Source organism: Sebastes umbrosus, chromosome 11, assembly GCF_015220745.1.
Source record: "Sebastes umbrosus isolate fSebUmb1 chromosome 11, fSebUmb1.pri, whole genome shotgun sequence".
NCBI classification, from domain to species: domain Eukaryota; kingdom Metazoa; phylum Chordata; class Actinopteri; order Perciformes; family Sebastidae; genus Sebastes; species Sebastes umbrosus.
In genome coordinates, this window is record NC_051279.1 from 28,849,849 (window position 1) to 28,873,645 (window position 23,797).

The window sequence follows — 23,797 nt, forward strand, 5'->3', positions numbered from 1 at the left end:
ACAATTTTTTGGAGAGGGCCAGATATTGCCGACCTTTTCAAGAAAGTGATTGAAGGAATGAAAGAGGAAGGCTGTGTTCGCCACCGGTTACGTTTATTCGAGTTTGCAGGGCCGCGTGTAAATGGGAATATTAGTGGAATATTAATTTACATTAGCCATGTAAACAGCTTAGTAGGTATATTGTCTTTTTCGGAATAAGGGCAAAAAACTGAATTGTTTTATGCATGTGAACGTAGTCAATGTCTCCTGTTTTCTGACAACATAACTTGTAAATTTAGTACTTTTCAGTACTTTAAAATTACAATGTCAGAGTATCCTTGAACACACAGCAAGTAGTTTTAAAACAGTCCATTCTCTCAGCTGTATTACCACCAGTGATAACATTAAGATAGCAGAATGTTCACTGTGATGGATCACTTATCTCCAGCAAGATGATAAAAATAAATTGAAAGCAGTGACTGTCTGGAAGTTAGGTAGTTACTAAAACAAAAAGCAAGATGTGCTAGAGGAAATGGCTGGCAAATCTTACGCAATTAGTAGTTAATTGGCTCAAACATACAAAACCACAGCAGCATCCTGTCAATTAGGATCTGGTTGGCACAGTTTTGGGGCTTGTTATCTGACAGTGGCCTCAGTATGTCACACTCACTTTTGTTCATATAACCCACTCTAGTTGGACATATCGTTGTGATTCCAAAAAGATTTCTCTCCCCAAGAAGAAACGGACCAAGACAGTGGGAGAGAGAGATTCGCCATTTTCTCCCTGGCTATTATCGTCAAACAGAGAGCCGGGCTGCAAAAAGCAGTTGTAATTCAGGGGGATCTCAGCAGGGCTGCCCATTATTCTGTGCACATTAGCACAGCCCACACAAGTAACGGCAGCAACCTCAAAAACAGGCTGCATTAATACAGAATTAATGCATTTTGAAAATTGAATTTGTCCCACTGAGCGTGCTGTCTGAGCAGATTATTTTGCCTATCGTTATTGCTAGTTATGTTGAGCTGCCCGACCAGGAGCTGACAATATGTGCCAGTGTAATGTCACTGGCACAGTGATCTCATTCAGCTTCCTGGGGCTGTGACCTTATAATAGGCCATTGATAATGTACCGCGGCCAGAAGACTCAGTGCCACTATCAATTATAGTGTGCAGCTCCATTTATTCCTGTCATCTGTTGTATTTCTGCCACAAAATGACTAATGCCAGTTGAAGTAGCCAGTAAACAGAAGATAGGAAACTAGGTCACATGAATAAAGCGAGTATTAGGGGGAGAATATGCTTAATCATCAAGATGTGTTTTGTCTTTAGATGATGAAGATTGATAGCACCCTCATATCTGTACGTTAATATGAAGCTAGAGCCAGCAGTGGCTTATCTTAGCTTATCTTAGCGTACAGACTGGAAAAGGGGGAAACAGCTGGCCTGGTTCTGGCTTTTACACTTCAGTTTTTGTAGTGATCAAACTAATGACATATGACAAGTTAATTAATGAACCTTACAGGTGTTGGTAGACAGACTTTTGGAGGTGCTAATTTTGGACAGAGCCAGACTAGCTGTTCCACCTGTTTCCAGTCTTTATGCCGAGCTACGTAAGTTAACCTGCTGTAGCTTTATATTTACCGTACAGACACGAGAGTGGTATCAATCTGAACATCTAACTCTCGCAGGAGAGCAAATAAGCATATTTCCCAAAATACCAAATACATCCTTTAAAAATCAAGACCATTTTGTTCTGTATTAAAGGAATACTTCACCCACAAAATTACCATTTTAGCCTGAATTCTTGAAGGGAAACTTTGTTTTTCTTGCATGCCTCCACGATGAACGAAGAATCAAAAAATGGTGAAAATTGTTGATATAGTGAAGTACATGCAGTCCAGGTTTAAACAGCCCCCGTTTATTTCACTTTTCTCCATTTTTTGATTCTCTGTTCACCTTGGAAGCGTGTGAGAAAAACAAAGTTTCTTTCAAGAATTTAAGGTAACACGGAGTGAGTAATTGATATACAAATGGTCATTTTGTGGGTGAAGTATTCCTTTAATTAATACGAACAAAATGGTCATGATTTTTAAAGGAATTATTTGATATTTTGAGAAATATGCTTATTTGCGTTAGATTGAGATTGATACCACTCTCGTGTCTGTAAGGTAGATATAAAGTTACAGCAGGTTAGCGTAGCTCAGCATAAAGACTGGAAACAGCTAGCCTGGCTCTGTCCAAAACTAGCAAACCTGCTTCCCTGTAAGCTCACTAATGAACTTGTTATATCAAGTATAAAAGCCAGAGCCAGGCTAGCTGTTTCCCCATTTCCAGTCTATATACTAAGCTAAGCTAAGCTAACCGGCTGCTAGCTGTAGCTTTATAAAAGAAAGGCTCTTTCCCCAAAATGTCAAACTATTCCTTTAAAACAATATGTCCAGTTTGTTACAGCTATTAAGCCCTAACATAACATGTGTCTATGCTTATGTGACCATGTGATGATTTTCTGTTCCAGGTACAGGGTCAGCGGAGAGGCGGAAGCATCCCACTCACAAGTTCCTGTGTCTGCGGGTGGGGAAGCCCATGAAGAAGACGTTTATTTCGAACGCCAGCGCCTCCATGCAGCAGTATGCCCAGCAGGGCAAGAAGCACGAGTACTGGTTTGCTGTGCCGCAGGAGAGGTCAGTAGTACCTCTGACGCACCTTTGAATACAAGCAAATCCTTTTTTTGGTAGCCTAAATAACTTTGGCTTTTAAAAGCATGAAACCAGCGCTGCACCTGCAAAGTACATTATATAATAGCCTCTATAGTAGTCCACTTACAGGGCAGCAGACTTTGTTTTTATCGTAGAGAGCTGTAGGGGTTTCACCTCACGCGATCCTAACATATTCCTAACACACCACAATAGTCAGCTGACTTACTGAGGCACCTCACCTCCAGTCCTTTTAATATTTAACCAATCAAATATGCATTCGTTGTCAGGTCTGACTCCCACTGCGACTTCTGCCCATCTCCCCGCGCTGCCTTCGCCAGACAGCAAAATGATTTATTATTCATTCACTCTGCAGGGAAACAGACACGTGCACTCTATTCCTGCGCTGGGACACGCACACACACAGCCCATGCAACAATAAGGATGTTCCCAAGGCTCATGTTTTTCCTGGTTTTGTATCCTCAAAGTGTTCCGCCCACAGAAATGTCCATGAACTTTTATTGACCTACACTGAAAATCGTAATGTTTTTATATCAACTGAAAATAGCCTTGGCTTGTTTATGTGTTTTTCCAAGTTGGATTCGTCTGGATGTATGGTTGCCAAGCCAGCAATAGCCATAATTACATTAGAGCTCTTCACACTGGAAGGATACACACATGAAAAAGTTGTGTAATATGTTTATATGGGCAATTAACCCCAAATGCAGCAATAGCTTAATTCAATAAGTCAGGGGCCCATTCATTAGAACCAGATCTGGCTCCAGCACAGTGGAAGTTATTGAATCTTTTTAGAGACAAGGATGCAAGGGGACAAAAGTGGAAATAATAAACATGAGGCGAATCTGATCAGTTATTTGTGTCTATACTTTTGCAGCAGCAACACACGTGGTGCTCTCTCGGGCTGCTAATCACATCTGAATCAAACAAACAGGCGTGTCCTTTTTAGTTAGTCATGGTACCATAAATGCTTCTTGGTTATGGGATGTGTTGAGCGGCTGAGTGCTGTAATGACACTGAAATCCCCCTCCCTCACTTCATTATTCATTATGAACTTCAGAAGTCTTGCTTGTTATAGCTTTGTTGTTCTCATCCACAGGTTGCTTAGCTACAGCATTTTCCACCTGGAAAACAGGTTTGCTGTGATGCACACTTCTCTTGGGGAATGATAGCCCAGGGGCAAATCGCACATTCAAAGCTAGTATTAAAAGACAGGGCTCCGACATGTTACTACTCATTATTTTCAACTTGTCTTTCTTAGCACGGCAAGCAGGCTAAGGTGTGTGGGAGGAGTGATCATAAGCTGTTCGGACTGACAACACAGCAGCTCATAGTCCTTTTCTTCAGACACTGCTAGACTCTCTGTAGCTTGACCTAGATGGCAGGCGACCCGCATGATGTGTCTCTAAGTGTCCTGGCAATGGTGTGGGAAGAAAGGGAGGCCATTGAATTGAATATGCAACCATGACACTGAATACAGCTCAACCTTCTGGGTCTGCACAGCTCTTTCATGTCTACCAGCCACAACAGTATGTGACACAAACTGTGTTCTGTATTTGTTTGTCACTTTTCGTGAGTTATGCCAGCAGTATCTTATCATATCATAAACTGTTTACATGCTTGTCATGAAAAGGCGGACACATAGGGAGATCAGAGAGGGGGGGAATTATAGTCACAATGTTTGAGAGCTGCAGGAGATAACACATCATTACCACTTACGTGTAAAAGAGGACCTATTATGCTTTTGTGCTTTTTCCCTTTCCTTTATTGTGTTATATAGTTTTATTGCACATGTAAAAGGTCTGCAAAATTACAAAGCCCAAACTCCACACCAAAGGGAGTTACTCTCCCCCACAGAAACACTGCTCCCGAACTGCCTGAAATGCCTCGCTTGAAGTCCCGCCTTTTCTTCCGTAACGTGGCGATGTCACCAAGTAACACATTTGCACAATACCTGCCTAGCGGCTAGTTTGACACGCCCTCAAACAAAGCTAGTTAGAGCGGAGCTGGAGAGGAGTCCAAAGAGTTTGGCTATTCTTTTCAGTATGAGAAAAGAATAGCGTTTTTTGAACATTAAAGCATGTAAACATGTTCTAGTAGAAACCCAAAATACAAGTACGCACCTGAAAATGAGCATAATAGCTCCTCTTTAACATTGTATCAAAGGACTGTGTAATGTAAAAGGTATCTCTTGAAGTAACAAACCTAATTGTTTTGGTTTTACGGCCCGAAAATTCAAGGTTATATTGAGTCTCACTGCTCTCATCAAGCTCATTTCCAACTGCAGCTGGTTTCAGTAAACAATCTCTGATAAATCCACTGTACGCTACCCGCCCAACACCAAACAGCAGACAGACAAAGTTAGCAACTTGCTACTGAACATAGTGAAGCATTTAGCTGCTAAAGAGACTGATATTTCCCTCAAGAGTTGGTGGAGACCAAAACAGAGCTAATGGGAGAGTGAATGTTGGACTTAGATGTCCAGAAATACAACTCCAAATGAATGCTAATGTTTCTTTGTGTTAGTTTGATGTTTATATAAGCAACTGTTAGCTAAACCGTTTGCCATAATAACTTCATAATATGATAATACAATGTGCAGCTTGTTGCGCTGCCCCCAAGGGACAAACAAAATCGATGTATGCAGGTTCAACCATGTGTTATTAACAATGCGTGGGTACATTTTTTCCCCAAATTTACCCACACTTGAGCAAAAGTGATATCTTTTGTCGCAAAATACTTGATGATTGACGAGAACACACAGTGTCACACAGACAGAACAGCTCTAACAGTTAGCAGAGAGGAGAAAAGTAAAATATCTTGTTCAGTGTCTGTCTGTTGATGTTGAAATGCTTCCTTAACAGCCATTAGGGCTGTTTGAGAATGCTTTAACCCCTTTCCATTCCATCCTCTTTTTTTTAGAGTGGTAGGGGTGGGGGACAGGGGGTCTTTAGGGGAGATAGCAGGTCAACAGTAGATGCCAAATAGAAGTGATTCATCTGAAAGATGACGATTAATTTGAGATGCAGCTCAGCACTGTGTCAAGTTGTTCTAGTCATTAATAAGAAATCAAAATAATTAATTAATTAATTAAAATAAATTGTGATTTTTTTTTTATTAGTCTGTGATGGCCATTCCCATGCTCACTTGGAAATTCTTGGGTTGATACCATTTGTTGAAAAGATTTGGTGCTAAATTTAACCATTTGTTACCACTCGAAAACCACTAAAAAAAGCCTTGCTGTGGTTTGGTTTCAAAATCTTTCCACATTGGAGATTACTGCAAGAATTGCATCTTTTTGGTGATTGGATGGCGAGCACTTCTGTTCTGAAAACTGCTCAGAAACCCCCTTATTGTCCAGGTACCTAGGACAGCCATTTATCCTCTGAATGCTCTAGGTCTCTAGTTTGTGTTTGCAACATTTCATGTGGCTGTGATTATCCTAGAGGTCACAACAGGTCATTTGGGACTAACGTCATCACACATCAATACAATTGGGCTCATTGGATCCACAAGAGTCTCAGCTTTACAGTGATAACCAAACTATGCAATTCAAAGACTGTTTAGGGACCCCAGTATGCAGAAATATCACAACATAGACACAACATTTTAGAATAGACGAAAATAACACATTTATACTGCATGCATAAAACTGCATGTGATTATCATAAAGTGGGCATGTCTGTAGAGGGGAGACTCGTGGGTACCCATAGAACCCATTTTTCTTCACATATCTTTAGGTTAGAGGTCAAAGGACCCCTTTGAAAATCGCCATGCCAATTTTTCCAAGCTAGCATGACATTTGGTTGGTACCAATGGATCCCTTAGGTTTTTTAGTTTCATATGATACCAGTATCTTCACTCTGGCCAATTCACTAATTAATTTATTGCAGCTAATCATGGACAGTATATTACAGTATATGATTTTTAATCAAGTCAGAGTCACAATGTAAAAATGTTTCAAATGTTTCAAATCATTCAGCGTTGGATTTTACCTTGAAGTCGTTGGTACCGGCCTTAACTGAATTACGCATCTCTGATGATGATTTTTTTACTAAATCTCTACAGAATTTAAGAACAGAGCTTCTTCTCTCATAGTTTCCCCTTTGTTTCCTCCCCCAGATCAGACCACCTGTACGTATTCTTCATGCAGTGGAGCCCGGACATGTACGGTGAGGGGGTCAGGGGGATGGGACAAGAGCCTGGGTTTATGGTTGTCAAGAAGAATGAGGTGTCAGAAGCAGCTGAGGACGAGCCCATCACCGACCTCAATGTCAAGGAGTGGGAGGTAAGGTCTACACCGCTAAAACTGTCCCCCCTTCTCTGTTGTGTTGTCTCAAGCCTCACACAGACATGGATTAAGTATAGTTCTCCACTATGGTTTTAATCCATAACCTGTGAGACCCGAATTTAATTTGTCGTATTGTCAAGTTTATTGTTGTGTGTCAAGTTACATGTTTTTATAATTGTGTTGATTTGCTTTCATTATGCAATGCATAGTGCAAACATATTGTGGTGATCTTGATTCATTGAATTGTGTAGTTGTCAAGCCTTAGTTTTGTATTCTGCTTCTGTATATTGCACTTCTATGTACCACTGCATAATTCTTGATTTGATGGTAACTTTTTTTGTGTGAACTTTCTATCACATGTAAGTTGTGTGGACACTTGCTTTGCTTGGAAATGCGCTTCTCTGAACTTCCAACCAAAGTGTTTTGCATGTTTGTGTAGATGTTTACACTTCTCAGTTAGTGCATTGTAGTTTCATCACGTGGTGTGAGTGTCATAGTGTTGGTCGGCATTTGGCAACTTATTTTGCTGAATGGCAAAAGGCTAACACCATTATGAGTTTCTCAACATATGCGGGGGAATGTAAACATCGAGCAACTAAACACCCCGGAATCACCCCAAACTCATGTGGCACTGATGTGGGTTCAATCCGTCTTCATTTCGCGTCAAACTAACTTCTCAAGGTGTCTTCATTGCACTTTTACAGAGTGTGGAAGTAAGACTAGGAAGCGTAGTCAAGGGAAGTCCATCTAGATTTTCAGCACTGTTATTGCATGTCGCTGCACCACTCTGTGGATGGGTTTTGGTAAAATGAGATTGTTTACGAGCCTGTGGTTAATGAAAAGGATGCAGTCATTGTATGAAGAAATTGATACGATGGGAGCCAGTGGCCTGGATTTAAATTTTAATGTAAATGAATGATGTAGGAAACAAAGTGGACTGATTTGTTTGTCCCTACGTGATCCATTACATTTGAATAAGTAAATAGGAACCTGCTGCTTTTGTTTGACCATACATGAATCTTAAGCAACACCGTTGTTGCATGGAGCTTCATGGAACAAAATAGATGTCTTGCTAACAGAGTTTTGTTTAACTAATTTATTTTTGTTTAACAAAATGACTAACTAAATTGACTTGTATTAAAGCTGCAGTGGGTAGAAATGAAGCAAATATGATTAAAAAATATATATTTTTATAAAACGGTCACTATATCCGACAGTAGTGAGTAGGATAATCTGAACAAAATCCATGTGCCTCTGTGTCCGCCGGTGCTCCTAATGGCATCTGCAAGATTTAACAGACAGCAAGAAAACAACCAATCAGAGCCGAGCTGGAGCCTGCCGTCTCTGAGCAGCTGTCAATCACTTGCAAACTCCGCTCAAACAGTCAAACTAGGCAGCGCTGATCAAATATGAATCAATATTCTGTTACTGTAATGTCTATTTCTCGCCTCAAATGTTTTCAGAAACTGCTGTAAAATGAGAAACTTTGTGACCCAGTAGCCATGTTGAGATAAGTTGAGGAAATACCAAGCACCGCCCACCATTCGGAGCACAGCCAATAGGAACGCTCTCTCTAAAATGACCTGTGATTGGCCAAAGTCTCCCGTCACAGGTTCGATTTTTTTAAAGCCTGAAAACAGCTATGAGGAAGTTCAGAAGTCTAGTTATCTCTCAGAGCACTTGAATTACAATAGGGCGAAAGGTTATTATGGAAATTTTGCCCAATGATGCCAAAAACACTCTGCCTACTGCAGGTTCGATTAATTAATTAATTGATTTAATTTGAACTTTGTTTTTTGTAACTTTGGGATATTGTCTATCCAAACCTATATACTTCATGGGCTTGTCACACATGGGTGTTACTGTGTCTTTAAATCCTGTCGGCAAGGGGGCGGGGTCATCGTTTTGATTAACCAATGGGGAGCCGGTTTCTCTCCTGTCCCGTGTTGTAATTGGATACCAGCGATGTCACACTAATCATACGGTGTAGAAACCCCACTGGGAGAAAAGTGTTTCTATTTTAGTCGAGCAGGCTGCCAGGCTTCATTCCTACTCCGTCCTCTTGTCTCGGGGCTACACGGGGGACAACTTAAAGGATCTGTAATGTGACTTTCAAGCTTCAACCTCGGCCAGAAAGCAAGACATGTTTTCTAGGAGGGTGAAAGACCCAGAGAACCGGCTGACCCCTAAGTATACCTGTGTATGTTCATGTACCTAGTTCAGATAGGTATCTCTAACGGGACTCTTTCATGTTCTCCTGCTGTTGTTGTTGTTGTTAGCAAGCCATGCTAGCCCGCTAGCTCGAAGCTAACTAGCCCTTTAGCCGGTGTGGTCTGGGTCAGTGACTGATGTTGAACAAAGTGGCCACTATCTGACCACTGTTTGGCAGTCAGGAAAGTGCTCTGATCTGTCCTCTGTCCTCCTGGCACCGTGTACAGCGATGTGTGTGTGAGCGGTCTGAAAGTTTCCAGTGCTAGTTGCCAGTTAAAAGATGCAGCCCCCCTTTTCATTCACTGGTTTCTTTAACCTCACATTTACCATACATGTTTCAGAGTCCCCAGGTATCATGTTGAGTTTATAGCTCGTTAATCAGCCACTTGTGCTGTTTGACATAGTATTATATTTACTGGTCACTTTTGAAATACTGACCCTTTTTTTTTAATGACATTGATCTCTTCAGATAAAAAGGCATTGATTCACATTGAAAAGTCTGCTGCTAGCTTACCCTTTTTTTCAGGGGACAAATGCACTAAAGTGCCTTCAGAGCTGGAGGTGAAGTAAGGCACAGATGTATTTTTTATTAGGGCTGTAGTTTACCCTCTCTGCTGCATTATTGAGTGCTGTAAAGAGGCAACTTGTTACCAAAAAAAGTTATTTACACCAAAGGCAACAAGGGGAAGGAAAGAGTACTTTAGTTGTGTAAAAAAGTAATTAAAGGCAGCTTATGACATCTGTGAATGTAGACCAGGACCATTAGTATTACTCTGAATGTATGGTATTTGTGAGTTTCTTTATCTCGTGCACAAGGCTTTAAATATCTTTCCTGTGCCGAGCCACAGTAGACTATTAAACGCCAACGTTCATTCAGTGGCAGAATAGAGGCAGCCGTTCTCAGTGGAGTTTGCAGCGTGGGGTGTAACTTTGTTGGAATGTAGCCATGCTTGTGGGTCATTGTGTTGGTCTGTCTGGTCTGTAGTTTTGTGGGTTGTTGTTCCTGACGAACAGAGAGTGGGTTCATGTTCATGGACTTGGCAAATGGTAGTATCAGTCGAACCTCGGCTATTTTTTGGTTGTGTGTTCCAGCATCAAAATCTTGTGGATTTCTGAACCGTCCTCTCACTCCCAAGAACTTGTTTTGTTTATTTTTTTCATTTTGGTTTGGCTAGAAGAATGATTGATGCTTCTACAGATTGCTTTCCGCTGGAGTATAGAGAGGCAAAGTCCCTCCCCTTCCGGTGGACCCCATGGGACCTTATTTCGAAAAAAATATGAACAGTAGTCAACAGAGAGAGACAAATATTTGTTTGATCTAGTTTGAATTGCACCATGAATCACACATATGATGTTTTCAATTTAAAACATAATTTGCAAGTTAAGAAAGTCTCAGTTTGTCGTAGTATCATTTAGTTTTGTGTGAAAACGCTTAGTGAACTATATCTCTCGTCTCGCACAATATACGACACTGTTACGGCCGCCTGCCAACACTAGCTAGCTAGCTAACTTAGCTATGTTCCACGCACAAATGAAACGTTATCTTACCTAATGTGTTTTATCCAGTGACTCCTGGTCTTTTTATCAGCAGGGAAGTTAAAGAATGAGCAAGACCCGTTGCTGGTGTGAGTACATCCCAGTAGGAAACTCAGGCATCGCAGCTTCAGAGAGAGAGAGAAGTCACTTACACGACTTTTGGGTGCGTCGTCTTTCTAATTACGTAGTTTCACAGTCTGATACTTCAACAGTTTTACAACAAACTGAGTCTTTCTTGACTTGCAAAATTATGTTTGAAATTGACAAACATCATATGTGTGATTCATGAAAATATTTGTATCTCGTCGTTGACTACCGTTCAGATTTTTTCTGAAATAAGGTCCCATGGTGGTCCACTGGAAGGGGCGGGACTTCACCTCTCTATTGTTTCCGTCCTTTGGTCTAAATTAACTGTAGTATAACTGAGCATCTAGTGGTGGTGTTATTAAATATATTACACAAACATGCAAAATGACAGAGTGCTCTTAAATGCCCCATCCACTTCTATTTTACCCAAAGTAAACTCTTGTTAACAGTGGACATAGGCCTTTGTTACAGTTTGTTTCTTCAAATTTCTGATATCTACCTTTTATTTAAAGAGCAGTGTTAAGTTTCGCACTACTTAGTGCACATAATACCTTCCAAATCTCACCCTTTCCTTTCTCTGGTCAGCGATAGATCTGGTAGAGTTTTATGTTCCACCTGTTCCTGTCTTTGTACTACCAGGTAGTGTCTCTGACGGAGTACCACCGTCGGATCGATGCGCTAAACAGTGAAGATCTGCGCTCGCTCTGCAAACGACTCCAGGTGCCCTGACCAGCTCTGTCTGCCCCCTTCCCCCTCTCTGCTCTGCCCAGCCCTGCTGCTGCCCGCTCCAAGACGGTCTCCTATAGGCTCTAGCAGGCTGCAGCTGATGTTGCATACTAACCTCAAAAACACACGTTCCTTTTGCTTTACATAGCAGTTCTGGTTGAGTAGGTTTTAGGAGTCTTTGGGCTCACAAAACCTATTCAAATCCTGCTATGCAAGATCAAATGGAAAAGACTTCTCAAGCATTTGACAGAGAATATTTTTATCAAGTCATTACAGAAAACTGTGTGATGAGGTTGTCATGTGACAGCAGCCTTATCTCCATGTGTCAGGCTTTCCGTCTTAGACACGTTGTCATGGTGTTTTTAGTGCTTCAACCCACTAGATCAGTCTGATTATAAAGTAGATAATGCTCACTGTAGACAGATATTTAGATTTTATACAGACCACACAGAAATGGGTGTTTCCTGTAAGAAATTCCCGTTTTTGACTAGACTATTGAAGGACAAAGAGATGGTGTGTTGGTAAGAGGGTGGAAGTAAGACTCCCTTGACAGGGTGAATGATGCTTTCTGAGGACAATGCAGGTAGGGCCTGTTTCAATGAGGACTGAAACATGAGAGCATCTCCCAGCCACCAGTGGTGAAGCGCCCCACAATCAGCCTCTGTTATCGAGAAAGATAAATAACCCAAACATTCTGTTGGTCAGAGAAAAAGTCAAACAGTGGAGTGCAAATTATTCATTGGGTTGATTTCCTATTCACTTTACGTTCTCCTTTCCCAGACAGTGTCTCACTCCGCTCTCCTAGTTCTGCCTAGTCATCTGGCATCGGAGAGTGGCAGGAAGATATTCAGCTGTCATCAGCAAATTGTTGGGTTATCAGTGTGTTGCCAGCAAACGCTAGGTTTATAATTTTGGCAGGAACACCGTTGGATTTAAAATGTTGGAGCTTTTGTTGCTCAGGTTAGGCTACGGTTAAAGGCTAATTTCTTCACGTTATACCAGCCTTTATCCAAGAGCTGTTTAGTTCTACCTTTTCTGCTTTGTAGAGTTCTTTGTTTATCACTTCAGAGCCTACATTTTGCCCTATTCCCATCTCACTCAGTGCAAAAATAATCTGAGTCTAAATACTGTTACAGTTGCACCGTCTGTGGTTACTGCTCTAGATAGCCCCACCATGTATGAGTAGTAGACTGATATGATGCAAAACCAAATTGTAGGTTTATGACGAATAGCTGTAGTTGAACCCATCCCGTATCAGTGCTTTATGGAAATTAAACTACTCCTCGTCAGTGCATATGCATATTATCTGACATGTATTTGCACTTGTAGATCACCACCAAGGAAGAGGTGAACTCCAAGCAGGGCACATCCATCAAGACGGAGCTGGAGCCAGAAACGTTCAAACCCAACCTCAGAGAATCCAGTGATCTCCTGGAGGCCGACCAGATAGAGAAGGTACAGACTGTGTTGTACAAAAGCTGCTCTAATGCGACCCTGCCATATAACGTATCAGTTATGTAACTGTGTGTAGTGATGAATCAAACTTTAAAGGATAAGGCTGACGATCTTCTGCACTTTTGTTATGGCCAACAAATCTCATGAAAAGACCAAAACCAGCAATGAATCGATCCTACTAACAAGTGTGTGTATCCAAAGCCTCATATATCTTCTTCCTCCGTACCACAGAGCTCCATTGTTGTCCAGAATCTATTAAACACACATCAATGAGCCACATTGCTGCACCGGGTGGGTAAAAAAGGGGAAACTGTTGTTGTAGTTTGACTCAACCAGCCATAAATACTCTCTGGTTCCCCAAATGTGTATTAATCCGCTGCTGAAAATAGTGCCCAACAACTTATGTTACCTATTTTTAAAGATTTATGTTTTCAGTATGAACCAATGGGCTTGGACCTCTTTCCACTGACAAGATAGGAAAGTTTGAAAGTATTGGGAGATATTAATATTAAGACTAATGGGTTAATCTTTGGTATTTTCATGGGATTTCATAATAAAGAAACTTTTTTTCTTAAGTATACTAGCCTTGTCCTTAAAATGGATATGCTGTATATAATAATATAACATGGTCTGTGGGTCATGTGGTTGGCCTGAATGCTAACATGCAAACACAGGAGGTGTCGCTGGGCATTTCACTTTCAAATTTGTGAATAAGCAAACTAAGTCATCCTTTCCTGGAGCTCCCTTTCAGGATTATTTGTCAGCCGTGTACTTGGGGAAATCAATGTATTCCCTGCTGTAATAACCATTATACGTCTGCCTACCTACCCAACAGTTGTTAGGTGGGTAGAGGAATACATTCAGCAGGAAGAATAGTATTTATAGGCGTGACCTGATGACTCCGTTAATACATCAGACACACGTCGGTGGGTTGTTCTGTGGGAGAGTTGGAGGTGACAGCTTGTACTGTATGTATGTATGTATGTATCTATGAGTAAGGATTACATTAGAGAACATGTGATGAAACCTTTGATTTCTTTTTTGTTTAATTATGTAAAATGGATAATGATTTCTTTAAAGATGACACCTGTATAAATTGTCGCTGATACTCCGAGGGAAAGACGGTAGAGAAACAAGTGAAACAGACATGTATGAGTCACTAGGTGTGGTGTATGCCTTGCAGGCACTGCAAGTTAGCACAAACACAGACGAGCCAAATGAGTCCCAATTGGCATGTTGACCAATAGATTGCCAACGTGCGGCTTCCTTTAATCACCCCGCGGGCGGAGCTCAGAGCTTAGGACGGCTCACAGCAGAGCAGAGGTGAAGCCAAGTCAAGGCTCATCTCCTCGCGGCCCCGTCTCCAGCCTGCTGATTACACGACCGCTTCTGCTGGAGGATGTGCTGAACCGACAAGAAAAAGAGCAAAGGGACTGATGAATTATTGGAGAGCGAACAGAACGTTTAAAGGCCCCCTTGTTCCATGCAGAGGAAATGGTGCAGCATGCTGTAAAAAGTTGTCACTTTTAATTCCGTGTTTTAGTCAGTGTCTGTTTTATCTGTCCATTAAAATGAAGAAGCATACACTACGCTGCTCCTCCAGAGCCTTTGTGGGCTTTATCTCCCCATGCGCCACAGCCACTGTTAATCCTTGTGTCTGTCGGCAGCAGGGCAGCAGGCTCTCTCTCAGGGAGTGCTGGACCTCTCTTTCTCTTGAGACGGCTCCGTGTGTTTGGAGCCCTGTTACTCTTCTTTAAACGCCAGACGGTGTTAAAAGGTCACCGCAGATGTAATTGAGCATTGGTGGCTGTGGCCTTTCTGCGTTTCATTTCCTTTCTCTTTTTTTTTCCCTCCTTCATCCTTCCTTTTTGCTTTATTATTTCCTCCCACAGCTCGCCAGGAATCTCCCACCACGGACCATTGGGTACCCATGGACGCTGGCTTTTGGCACATCAAAGCATGGCATGAGCATTAAGACGCTGTACAGAGCCATGCAGGGCCAGGACACCCCAGTGCTCATGGTCATTAAGGACAGCGACGGCCAGGTAAGCTGCAAATTCAACAGACGGGTAATGCAACACAGCAGCAGTACATATTGAAACTGAATTATAGCATTAATCATTTACTAGAGTTATCGGTTGTTGTTGTGTTTTGTTTCTCCAGGTGTTTGGCGCGTTGGCATCTGAGCCCTTTAAAGTCAGCGACGGCTTTTATGGTACAGGAGAGACCTTCCTCTTCACCTTCAACCCAGAGTTTGAGGTACACTACTTTCCTCAGTTTGAAGATGTTTGGTTCCTGTAAGAATTAAACTATATGCTTAAACTACAGTATATACATACTATAAACTATAACATGCATACTGTGAACATGCTTGCCAGTCACATGTTGTTCTCGGTGCATGTGACACCCAAACACCATTGCTTCCCATACATACATACATACGTACATGCTGTGATAAATATCTGTTAAAGCATTGAACAAAGAACAAAGTGTTCTTTGAAAAGTTCTCTAAAGCCTCACAACGTTTAGTGGCATTTAGTGTTGTGTAACTTGAATTCTTGATTATGCTCTCTTGTTGAAAGCATTTACTGGCTCCAAGCCAGGGACACTGAGATGAATGGGCTGAAAGCAACACATTAACTGCACCAATTTTCACCAGGATTGTCTTGTTTTTCTACTAACAAGAACTTGTATAACAAGAATAATTTGAAAAATGCTCCACTCTCATAGCAATTTTTCACTTAGTGGCTTTAGTCTCTGCATTAAACGGATGTTTTGAAGCGGGGTTGAATGAGGTACTTTCCATAGTCAGTGAATTAAGCCGGGTTTCCACCAAGAAGTTCCTGGTAATTTTAGTTCTTGGATTACTTTTCAAGGAACTAAAAGGTTCCTTCAGTCCATTGTTGTCTACGTTTCCACCATAGTCTTAGTCCGCTGATGTATGAAAAGCAACATGACATGGGACGAGGGATGCTGGTGGTCACAAAAACATGTTGGGAAAAAAAAACTAAACATTTTCTTTTGTCTTTTTTGGCTGGGCCACAGAGGGACAGCCCTACAAAAGCAAAAGTCTGTCTCTTAGTGACTGACTGAGAGATGAAGTTACACGATTGGTCGGCCGAGTGTTGGATTTTCCTCATTGGCTGTTGTTTTTTCAAAATGAAAAGGCAGAGAACAGTCTTTTATGCAAACGAGCCAGCGTCCAGCAAGTTGTCAAACTAGGGAATCTAGTTCTAAAATGAAACAATATTCAGCAGTGGCATAGCCTATTTCTCGCTTGAAACGTTTTCAAAAGTAGATTTTGGTGGATTGTTTAGACGGAATAACAGAAAGTTTACGAGCAGACCGCCATGTTGTTTCCTGTTTGAAACGGCGAGCAGAAAACCAGGGACCAATCAAGTGCATTCAACGATAGGGTACGTCTCCGCTTGAACGGCCAGTTGAGTGGAGCAGCACGTCCCCTTGTGTCCTCGCTGGACCTGGTAGACATGTACCGCTGGATTTAACATTATAGACATGACCACTGACTATTTGTATAACAATTTAGCCACAAATTCACAGACTGACCGGGGGGTAAAATGTCCCTGCGGTAAGGAGTTCTTCAAAAGGTTCCTAGTCCCAGGGGGAAGTTCCTGCGGTCGAAAAGGGGCTTTACCTACAGTAGATGATGCAGAAACAAACAGGAGTACCAGCGCTGCAGCAAAGCAATGTACTGCTGTGGACGGGGGCAACAGCAAAATGTATTTTAGCCACCTAAAAAAATTAATATCAGTTTAAGTGTACGCTATATTTAAAATATTTTCACCGTTTTAATTCGTCATCAGAAAGCCCTTTCCAACGGGGAACTGTCTATCAAAGAACTGATTGATATGCCTTCACTATACTTTGGTGCATCAGAGAGGATTTTGACATCTGGTGATGAGACATTTCCTCAGGTTGTGTCTAATAGCTGAAAACTGAATTATCAGATGTTAATTCTTCCTATGAGGTAATACTGCGTGTTCAGTTCTCATCAGGATAAAGACTACTGTACAGACAATATTAGATTATGTCAACATTCAACATGTCATGTAATATCTTCTATTATGCTCTCTATTGTGTCTGCAACAGGTGTTCAAATGGACGGGTGACAACATGTTCTTCATCAAAGGAGATATGGACTCCTTAGCTTTCGGTGGAGGAAGGTGAGCCCAACATTTGTTTTAATTGAATCTAATGATACATTATAGTTCAAGGTTAGGCTACAAAATACAATACTGCTATTGAACAGGCAGATAAGTGATGGTGATTACCTACAACTGTGTTTAGAGAGATGCTTTAGAGAACGTAGCCAGCTGCAGAACTAGTTTGTGGCCTCCTGTTTAAGACGGTTTGTTCTCTCTTCCTTCAGCGGTGAGTTTGGCCTGTGGCTGGACGGAGACCTCTACCACGGCAGGAGTCACTCCTGTAAAACATTTGGGAACCCCATGCTCTCAAAAAAGGAGGATTTCTATGTTCAGGACATAGAGATCTGGGCTTTTGAATAACAAGACAGCGCACCACAGGGAAAAAAACAAGTCCTGCAAAAGGGCAAAACAAGGAGTCCTCCTCCTTTAGAACAATGGCAACGCCCCAAACCTAACTGCACATCACCAGGGCTCCCCGGGCCGGAAGCCAGCTATCGGATGCTTGTTGTGCGTTACTACTGCAGTTATTACGGAGCTTTTTTTTCTTTGTGAAAAATTACCTTTGTGTGTATCTTGTTACAGCCTTGTGCAGCGTCTTTGCAGAGTAGGGGGGAGTGTGTAAAGCGGTGGGCAATGATGGTGAAGATGAGGTTGTATCAGAGGGATGAGGGGAGGGAACGAGGGAAGGGACCATCGGGCCTCGAAGAGGAAAGGACTATCAGAACTCCTCTCACCTGAGAGGCGGTGAATATGATGGCGGCTGGCGAGAAGAGCGAAGTGCCCTACTGGTCCAGATTGTGTATCTGAACTTGACAGAACCTCAAGGAGTCCCCAGCCACCCTCTCAGACCCCCTAGAACTTTGTTCATACGGTAGGATGTTAACTCACTGTGCTGTCAGCCTTGACGGAGAGAGAGACCCAGTTAGAGGGAAAAAGCGACGAGACAAAAGCTGAACACATTCCATTACTCTCGGTGATGGTCGGGTGGCACATTTAAGTTGTGATTTGTGGTGAAACACCGATATACGAAACTCATCAGCAGCAGGATACGATGACACTTAACTCAGAGAGGAGAGAATATTTGCTTGGGTGGGGGTGTGGGGGCGGGGTTGAGTCTTTTTACAGTACAGTTTTGGGTTGTCTTCTGAGGCTAAACTATAGAGTATTGTGTATTGTAGTCCTCCTGTTGTTCACTGTCATAGCACACCATCTGAAAGCACATAGCTATAATCAGATCACCCATCGTCGTAATGTTCTGTTCAGTGGGTGTACGTGTGAGTCCAGCTAACACCGGCTCCTCTCGCAGGACGCTGGCTGTACTGTTCGTAGACAGTAAACGTGTTGCAATAGATTTGTGGAATATGCAAATAACTGTCCTGTGACCTCAAATACCCGCAGGTCGCGGCACTTTTGCCGCCCCGCCTGTCGACTCTTTCAAGAGAGAAACTTGTAAAGCTTTTACGTCTTGATACACAATTGCTTTTCTGGGTATCATTTGAAAAGCCTGAGACGTGGTTAACTGTTTTACATGCATATATGACAATTATATATCGGTATATATGATTGTATACGGAGTTATATAATCATATATATTTTGCTGTTAAGTGTGACAGTGATCTATTTGTGCTGATATTTCAGCTGTTACAATATAATGTATATTACCCTGTAAATTAATGTTCAAATAGTAGATTTGTTCCTATATATATATATATATAAATACATAATGCTATATAAATATATATATATATAATAAAGTGTGGATTGGTGGGTTGCTTCTAGCACTTTAATCTGGTGTAAAAGCGTTAAAAGCCAGGTTCCTATATTCTCTTAGCAGTAGCTGTACAGTACTTTTTTTGTTTAGATCTTTAAGATGTTAACTGTTAGTAGAAAGCTTGCTGCTACCAATATCAATAAGGGTATGCTCTAATGCTGTGTGTGTCTAAAAAGGAGGATTACTCTTGAGGTAGGAAGGGGGGGTTGAACGTGGCTAAACATGGCAGCAGGGCTCGGTTTCTCTCCTCGTGTGGCTGTCAGGTGAGTCTCGGTAGATACAGTACAGGTAGGTATGCAGGCAGGCTGACCTCTGACAGGCAGATGATGGGTGAAGGGACGTGTGTACAGTACGTAACCCTCCCCCCCACAAGGAGCTTTCTTCCCCCCTTTCTGGTCTTCCACACCAGTATTTGTGTCCTTGTGGAGAGTCACAAAGAATAATATGGATAATTCCAATTATTTCACCAGAATACAATGTATCAGTGATGTATAAATAACAATAAAGCTGAATTAATTGTTGTAACCTGGGATATGACTGAGTTTGTGAAGTTTCTTTTTTCAGTTTTTACCTGTTTACTTTGTTATTGAGCCTTTTACACATGTTAAATCCTCTCAGGTCAGGACAGATGTTGATGGATAGTGGCCTAATAGAGTTGGCAAGTCAGTGGTTTAACCTGCAAAGAGTCAGCGCTGGTACTGTGTATTTACAGTTTTTCTCCTTCATTCTTGGCTCAATTCTCGTGTGAGAATTATTTTTTTCAAAACAATAAGCTCAACTCTCTGAACAATTAGCTTGTTGTCGACAACAGATGAGAATTTCTCTTTCGTTTGAGCAAATTGCACGTGTGCAAAAAGTACAATTGTCCACAATTTGCACAATTGTCCATGGTGAAAAAACATCTAAACATTTCGACCAGTACGACTCACATGATGACAAACAACTTTTCATTTTGGTGCCAACTTATTGACACAATAACTGGGTTTTGAAGCATGAATGAAATGTTTTGGGTGAGTTGTTACCTTTTGCAAACATGCAATAGAGTCGTGATGTCCCATCAAACAGTTACACTTCCAGTTTAGAGAATGTTAAGACTTTCGAAAAATGAGCCGAAGCGATTGAGAAAAACTGTAATATGTAACCGTGTAGTTCCAAATGTACAGTGTGCCACAGGAAGGGCACATTCTGCAGTTTTAAATGAACATAAATTGATAAATTTAGGAGAAAAAAAGGCCATCACAATAATCAAAACAAATAGAAATTTAAAAAAAGATCAATACATTTGCCAATTAATAATTAAGCTGTTCAATATTGGTAGGAGTGTGACCAATCAGACTGCTGCCGCCGCTCTGAAGGCTGGATTTCATTTCATTAAGTGATCCACTGCTTACACATCTTTGAATAATTTAACCATGCAGCTCTCTGTGAATTAAAGCAACAATGGCACACGACTGTAAACTGTAAATGTTTAAGCAGGAAACAAATTAGCTGAATGAATGATTGAATGAATGAGATATAGTGTGATAGACAGACACAAGTAAATGCACTAGCAAAAAGCACATTTTAAAATTTATGAAATGGAACGCTTTGGTTGTCAAATAAAGGTGAAAAGTTAAAAAATTAAATTATAATTTTATTATAGCTATGTTTTTATTTTTACACTGCACCATTTAAATGAAGTTTAGATGCAGGAGTCACAGGAATAAGCAAAGGTCTGTATCTCTTGTCAGTTCTCTCTTGAAATCAGGATATCACATCTCTTTATGGACTCCAGTTAAATATCAGGAAAACATAAACATTGCCCCTGTGGTCACTGAAATCCTTGCAGGTTTGTGCAGCTATCTGAGGAAGATCAGATTGCACTTCAGTGACCTTGAAAGAACCTTGATTTTTGTTGTTGTTTTGCAGGGCGGAGGGCTAATGACTCGGTGTGGTGGTGAAATAAAAGCTCCCTACTTTCCCACAGATGTCTCTCTATTCCTCAACTGGCACAGCTGTTTTGGTTTTGTTGCTATAGACATTTTCATACACCCACACATGCCCACTTAGTTATTCTTAGTTTGTCAAATAAATACGCCTTTAACTCTTTTAAAACTCGTCTGGTATCCCATTTTTGTTGCAGCCTTTGAGCCTGGTCTTAAAGTTCTGACATGGATGTGGAATCAGCAGGTAAATGTTGCATGCATGCTCTTATTTGACGTGATAGCGTGCTAATATTTGCAGTAAACACTACAAGTACAGCTGATACTGAAGGGAATGTCATTAGCTGCAAGGTCATGAACCAAGGACAAATTCAAATGGCGCTAGATGAAACGTCATCATCAAAGTTATTACAATTCATCCTGAGGGGAACATGAATGTCTGCACTATATTTCTTGACAATCCATCAGTTGGTATCGAGGCACTTCAGTAAAAAGAAAACACAGATGTTATCCTCGCGGTAATCCATCCAATAGTTGATGGACCAGCGACTGACTGCCATCCCCAGAGCCGTGCTGCTAGAGCTGCTAAGAACCACAGTTTCTGTTTAACACCAGATTTCCCTTTGAGATGGTGCCTTGGAACATCATACCGCCATTCAGTCAGGCAGATTTAATAAAGTCAAGCCAACATATTGTGAGATATGGACGCCCCGGCAGAATTTGGTGATGGCCTTTGGTGATACGGATAGCTCGATGCGGAAATGTCACCCAGTTAACCTGCTCTATGTGACAAAACAGATAAGACAAACAGGAAATGGCTTTTTATCCGCCTGCAATGCTATCTCAATTACGATTTGATTTTGTGTGCATGTAGTAAAGCCTCCCGCGTGTGTGCCGATGCTTCGGTGTGATGTGATTTATTTGAGAAACCAATTTTCGGGGCTCGATATCAAGCAGAGAGCAAAAGTGAAGCGGCTGAAGCTGGCCGGGGGGAAGCGGAGGCATGTGAGAAATGTCCAAATAATAGGTTATTATTTGCACTCAGACTCCGGCTCTGTTCTCCATTCTTGCCAGCTGTCTTCTCCTGTATGTGTTGTGTGGGGAAGGTGCCCTGTAACTAAGGGTGAAATGCATTGTGTGGCTGAATGTCAGGGCTGAGGGCGGTGAAGAAGCAACACCTTTTAAAAATGGCTGCTGCCTCCAGACATGGCACATAATGGCAAAGATGGTGTCAAGGTGACTTGGCACTGAAGGAACGGCTCTTCATCTCTGCGCAGTGTGAAGATGTTACATGTGGCTTGAGGGCAGATGTTGCTTATGAGCAATGTAATTAGAATAGTATGAAGCAATAAACTATAGAGAGCATTGTCTTCTTGTTCTGCGGGCGCTAAAGGGCACGGTAACATCATGCTAATCCCAAACAAACACAAACTACAACGCTCTTCTTATTAACCCCCTGAGACCCTCGGTGGGATCGTGAGCCTAACCGAATTTACTATCTTTCAGAGGCTGTAGCAGGTTCAGTTTTAGAGCCAGAGTGAAGATATAAATACCATATGAAACTATAAAACCTAAAGAATCCATTGATATCAATGGAAAGGAAGAAGGTTAAATAACACTCCAAACTTTAGACTGAATTTTTAAGTTATTTTTTAAGCATTTATTGATAGGACAATGTGGAGAGAGAGAAATGACATGCGGAAAGGTCCACAGGCCAGATTCAAACCCAGGTCCACCGCTTCTAGGACTGAGCCTTGGCCATACATGGGTGCCCGCTCTACCGACTGAGCTAACCAGGCGCCCTACACTGAATTTTGGCGAGGAAGAACTGTCATGGCCATTTTCAAAGGGGTCCCTTGACCTCTGACCTCAAGATATGTGAATGAAAATGGGTTCTATGGGTACCACAAATCACAACATGGCTTTTTCTATGGTGTTCCTCAAGGTCTTGGTGTCTTAATTTGGTATTTTGGAGGGATTATTGATCATTTTTATCAATTCTGGAGTGGTAGAAAATGGTTAGATTTAGCACTAAATCTGTGTAACAAATGGTGTCAACCCCAAAATTGCTGCAAAAACTTATGAGACATAATAGAGCAGTGGAATGACCATCATATACTTCTATCATAATGTTCTAAACCCTTATACACTTTTACAATTTATTTTTATTCATTCATTCATGTTTATTTCTGATTTATGACTAGGACAGTTTGACACACAGTGCTGAGCTGCATCTCAAATTAATCTTCAGGTTCAGAGTAATTTACTGACAAACATCATCCCAGAACTAGACGTATATTATAGCAGTATCTGATACCAAAGATGATTTTTGATAACACTTCTGATTACCTAAAGTTCGCTGTAAATACAACAGGACAGCAAATGCACTGTAAATCCCTAAAGGGATATTGAAGGAACATTATTTTTTTTCCATCAGAATTTGTTACAATAAAATAGAGGGAATGTGTATTTCAAAAGAAAGCAATCATATAGAAGAAGCATTGCAGGTCCTATCTGACGATCTCCGGGTTCAATCACTGCTGGATTCTGTGGGTTTGATTTGCAGCTTTGTCAACAATCAAAGATGTGTAAAGCCCTGAACCCTGCACCGGTAATCCAAGAGACGAACGACAAATACCAACCTTTAGTCTGGCAGTCAAGGACATCATGCATCATCAGAGGGTTGTTTTGATCTGTTACTGTGGCAAAGCTTGTTACTAAGTCCAAATCTTTGATGGAATGAGTTGTCTTTGATTTCCCCAGAGGAGGCAGACAGACGGAAAAAAAGACCTGTGTGTTTTGTTCGCCGCCGCTCAGACTGATGGGCCACAAAAGGAGTCGAGGGCCGAGTGGCTGCCGTTTGAACGGCGTTCACAAAACTGTCGAGTGAAGCTACAGTTGTCTGATTAGACCGTCCTCCTCTCAATCCTAATTATGTGGAG

The 23,797-nt window shown here is 41.5% G+C and overlaps 1 protein-coding gene across 5 annotated transcripts in view; it reads left to right on the forward strand.

The window, feature by feature from the left end:
- oxr1a (oxidation resistance 1a) overlaps positions 1–19,463 on the forward strand; it is a 187,897-nt gene extending 168,434 nt beyond the window's left edge. For 3 of the 5 annotated variants that reach the window (XM_037785297.1, XM_037785299.1, XM_037785301.1), the window contains 8 exons: positions 2,495–2,660; positions 6,813–6,978; positions 11,455–11,535; positions 12,871–12,996; positions 14,889–15,041; positions 15,160–15,255; positions 17,107–17,180; positions 17,387–19,463. In XM_037785297.1, coding sequence (XP_037641225.1) covers positions 2,495–2,660; positions 6,813–6,978; positions 11,455–11,535; positions 12,871–12,996; positions 14,889–15,041; positions 15,160–15,255; positions 17,107–17,180; positions 17,387–17,522 — 998 coding nt within the window. In that variant the 3' untranslated portion in view covers positions 17,523–19,463. Of the gene's footprint in view, positions 1–2,494; positions 2,661–6,812; positions 6,979–8,678; positions 9,182–11,454; positions 11,536–12,870; positions 12,997–14,888; positions 15,042–15,159; positions 15,256–17,106; positions 17,181–17,386 lie in introns of those variants that run through there. The other 2 variants (XM_037785300.1, XM_037785302.1) reach the window with 2 other exon arrangements.
- Positions 19,464–23,797: the final 4,334 nt, after the last annotated feature.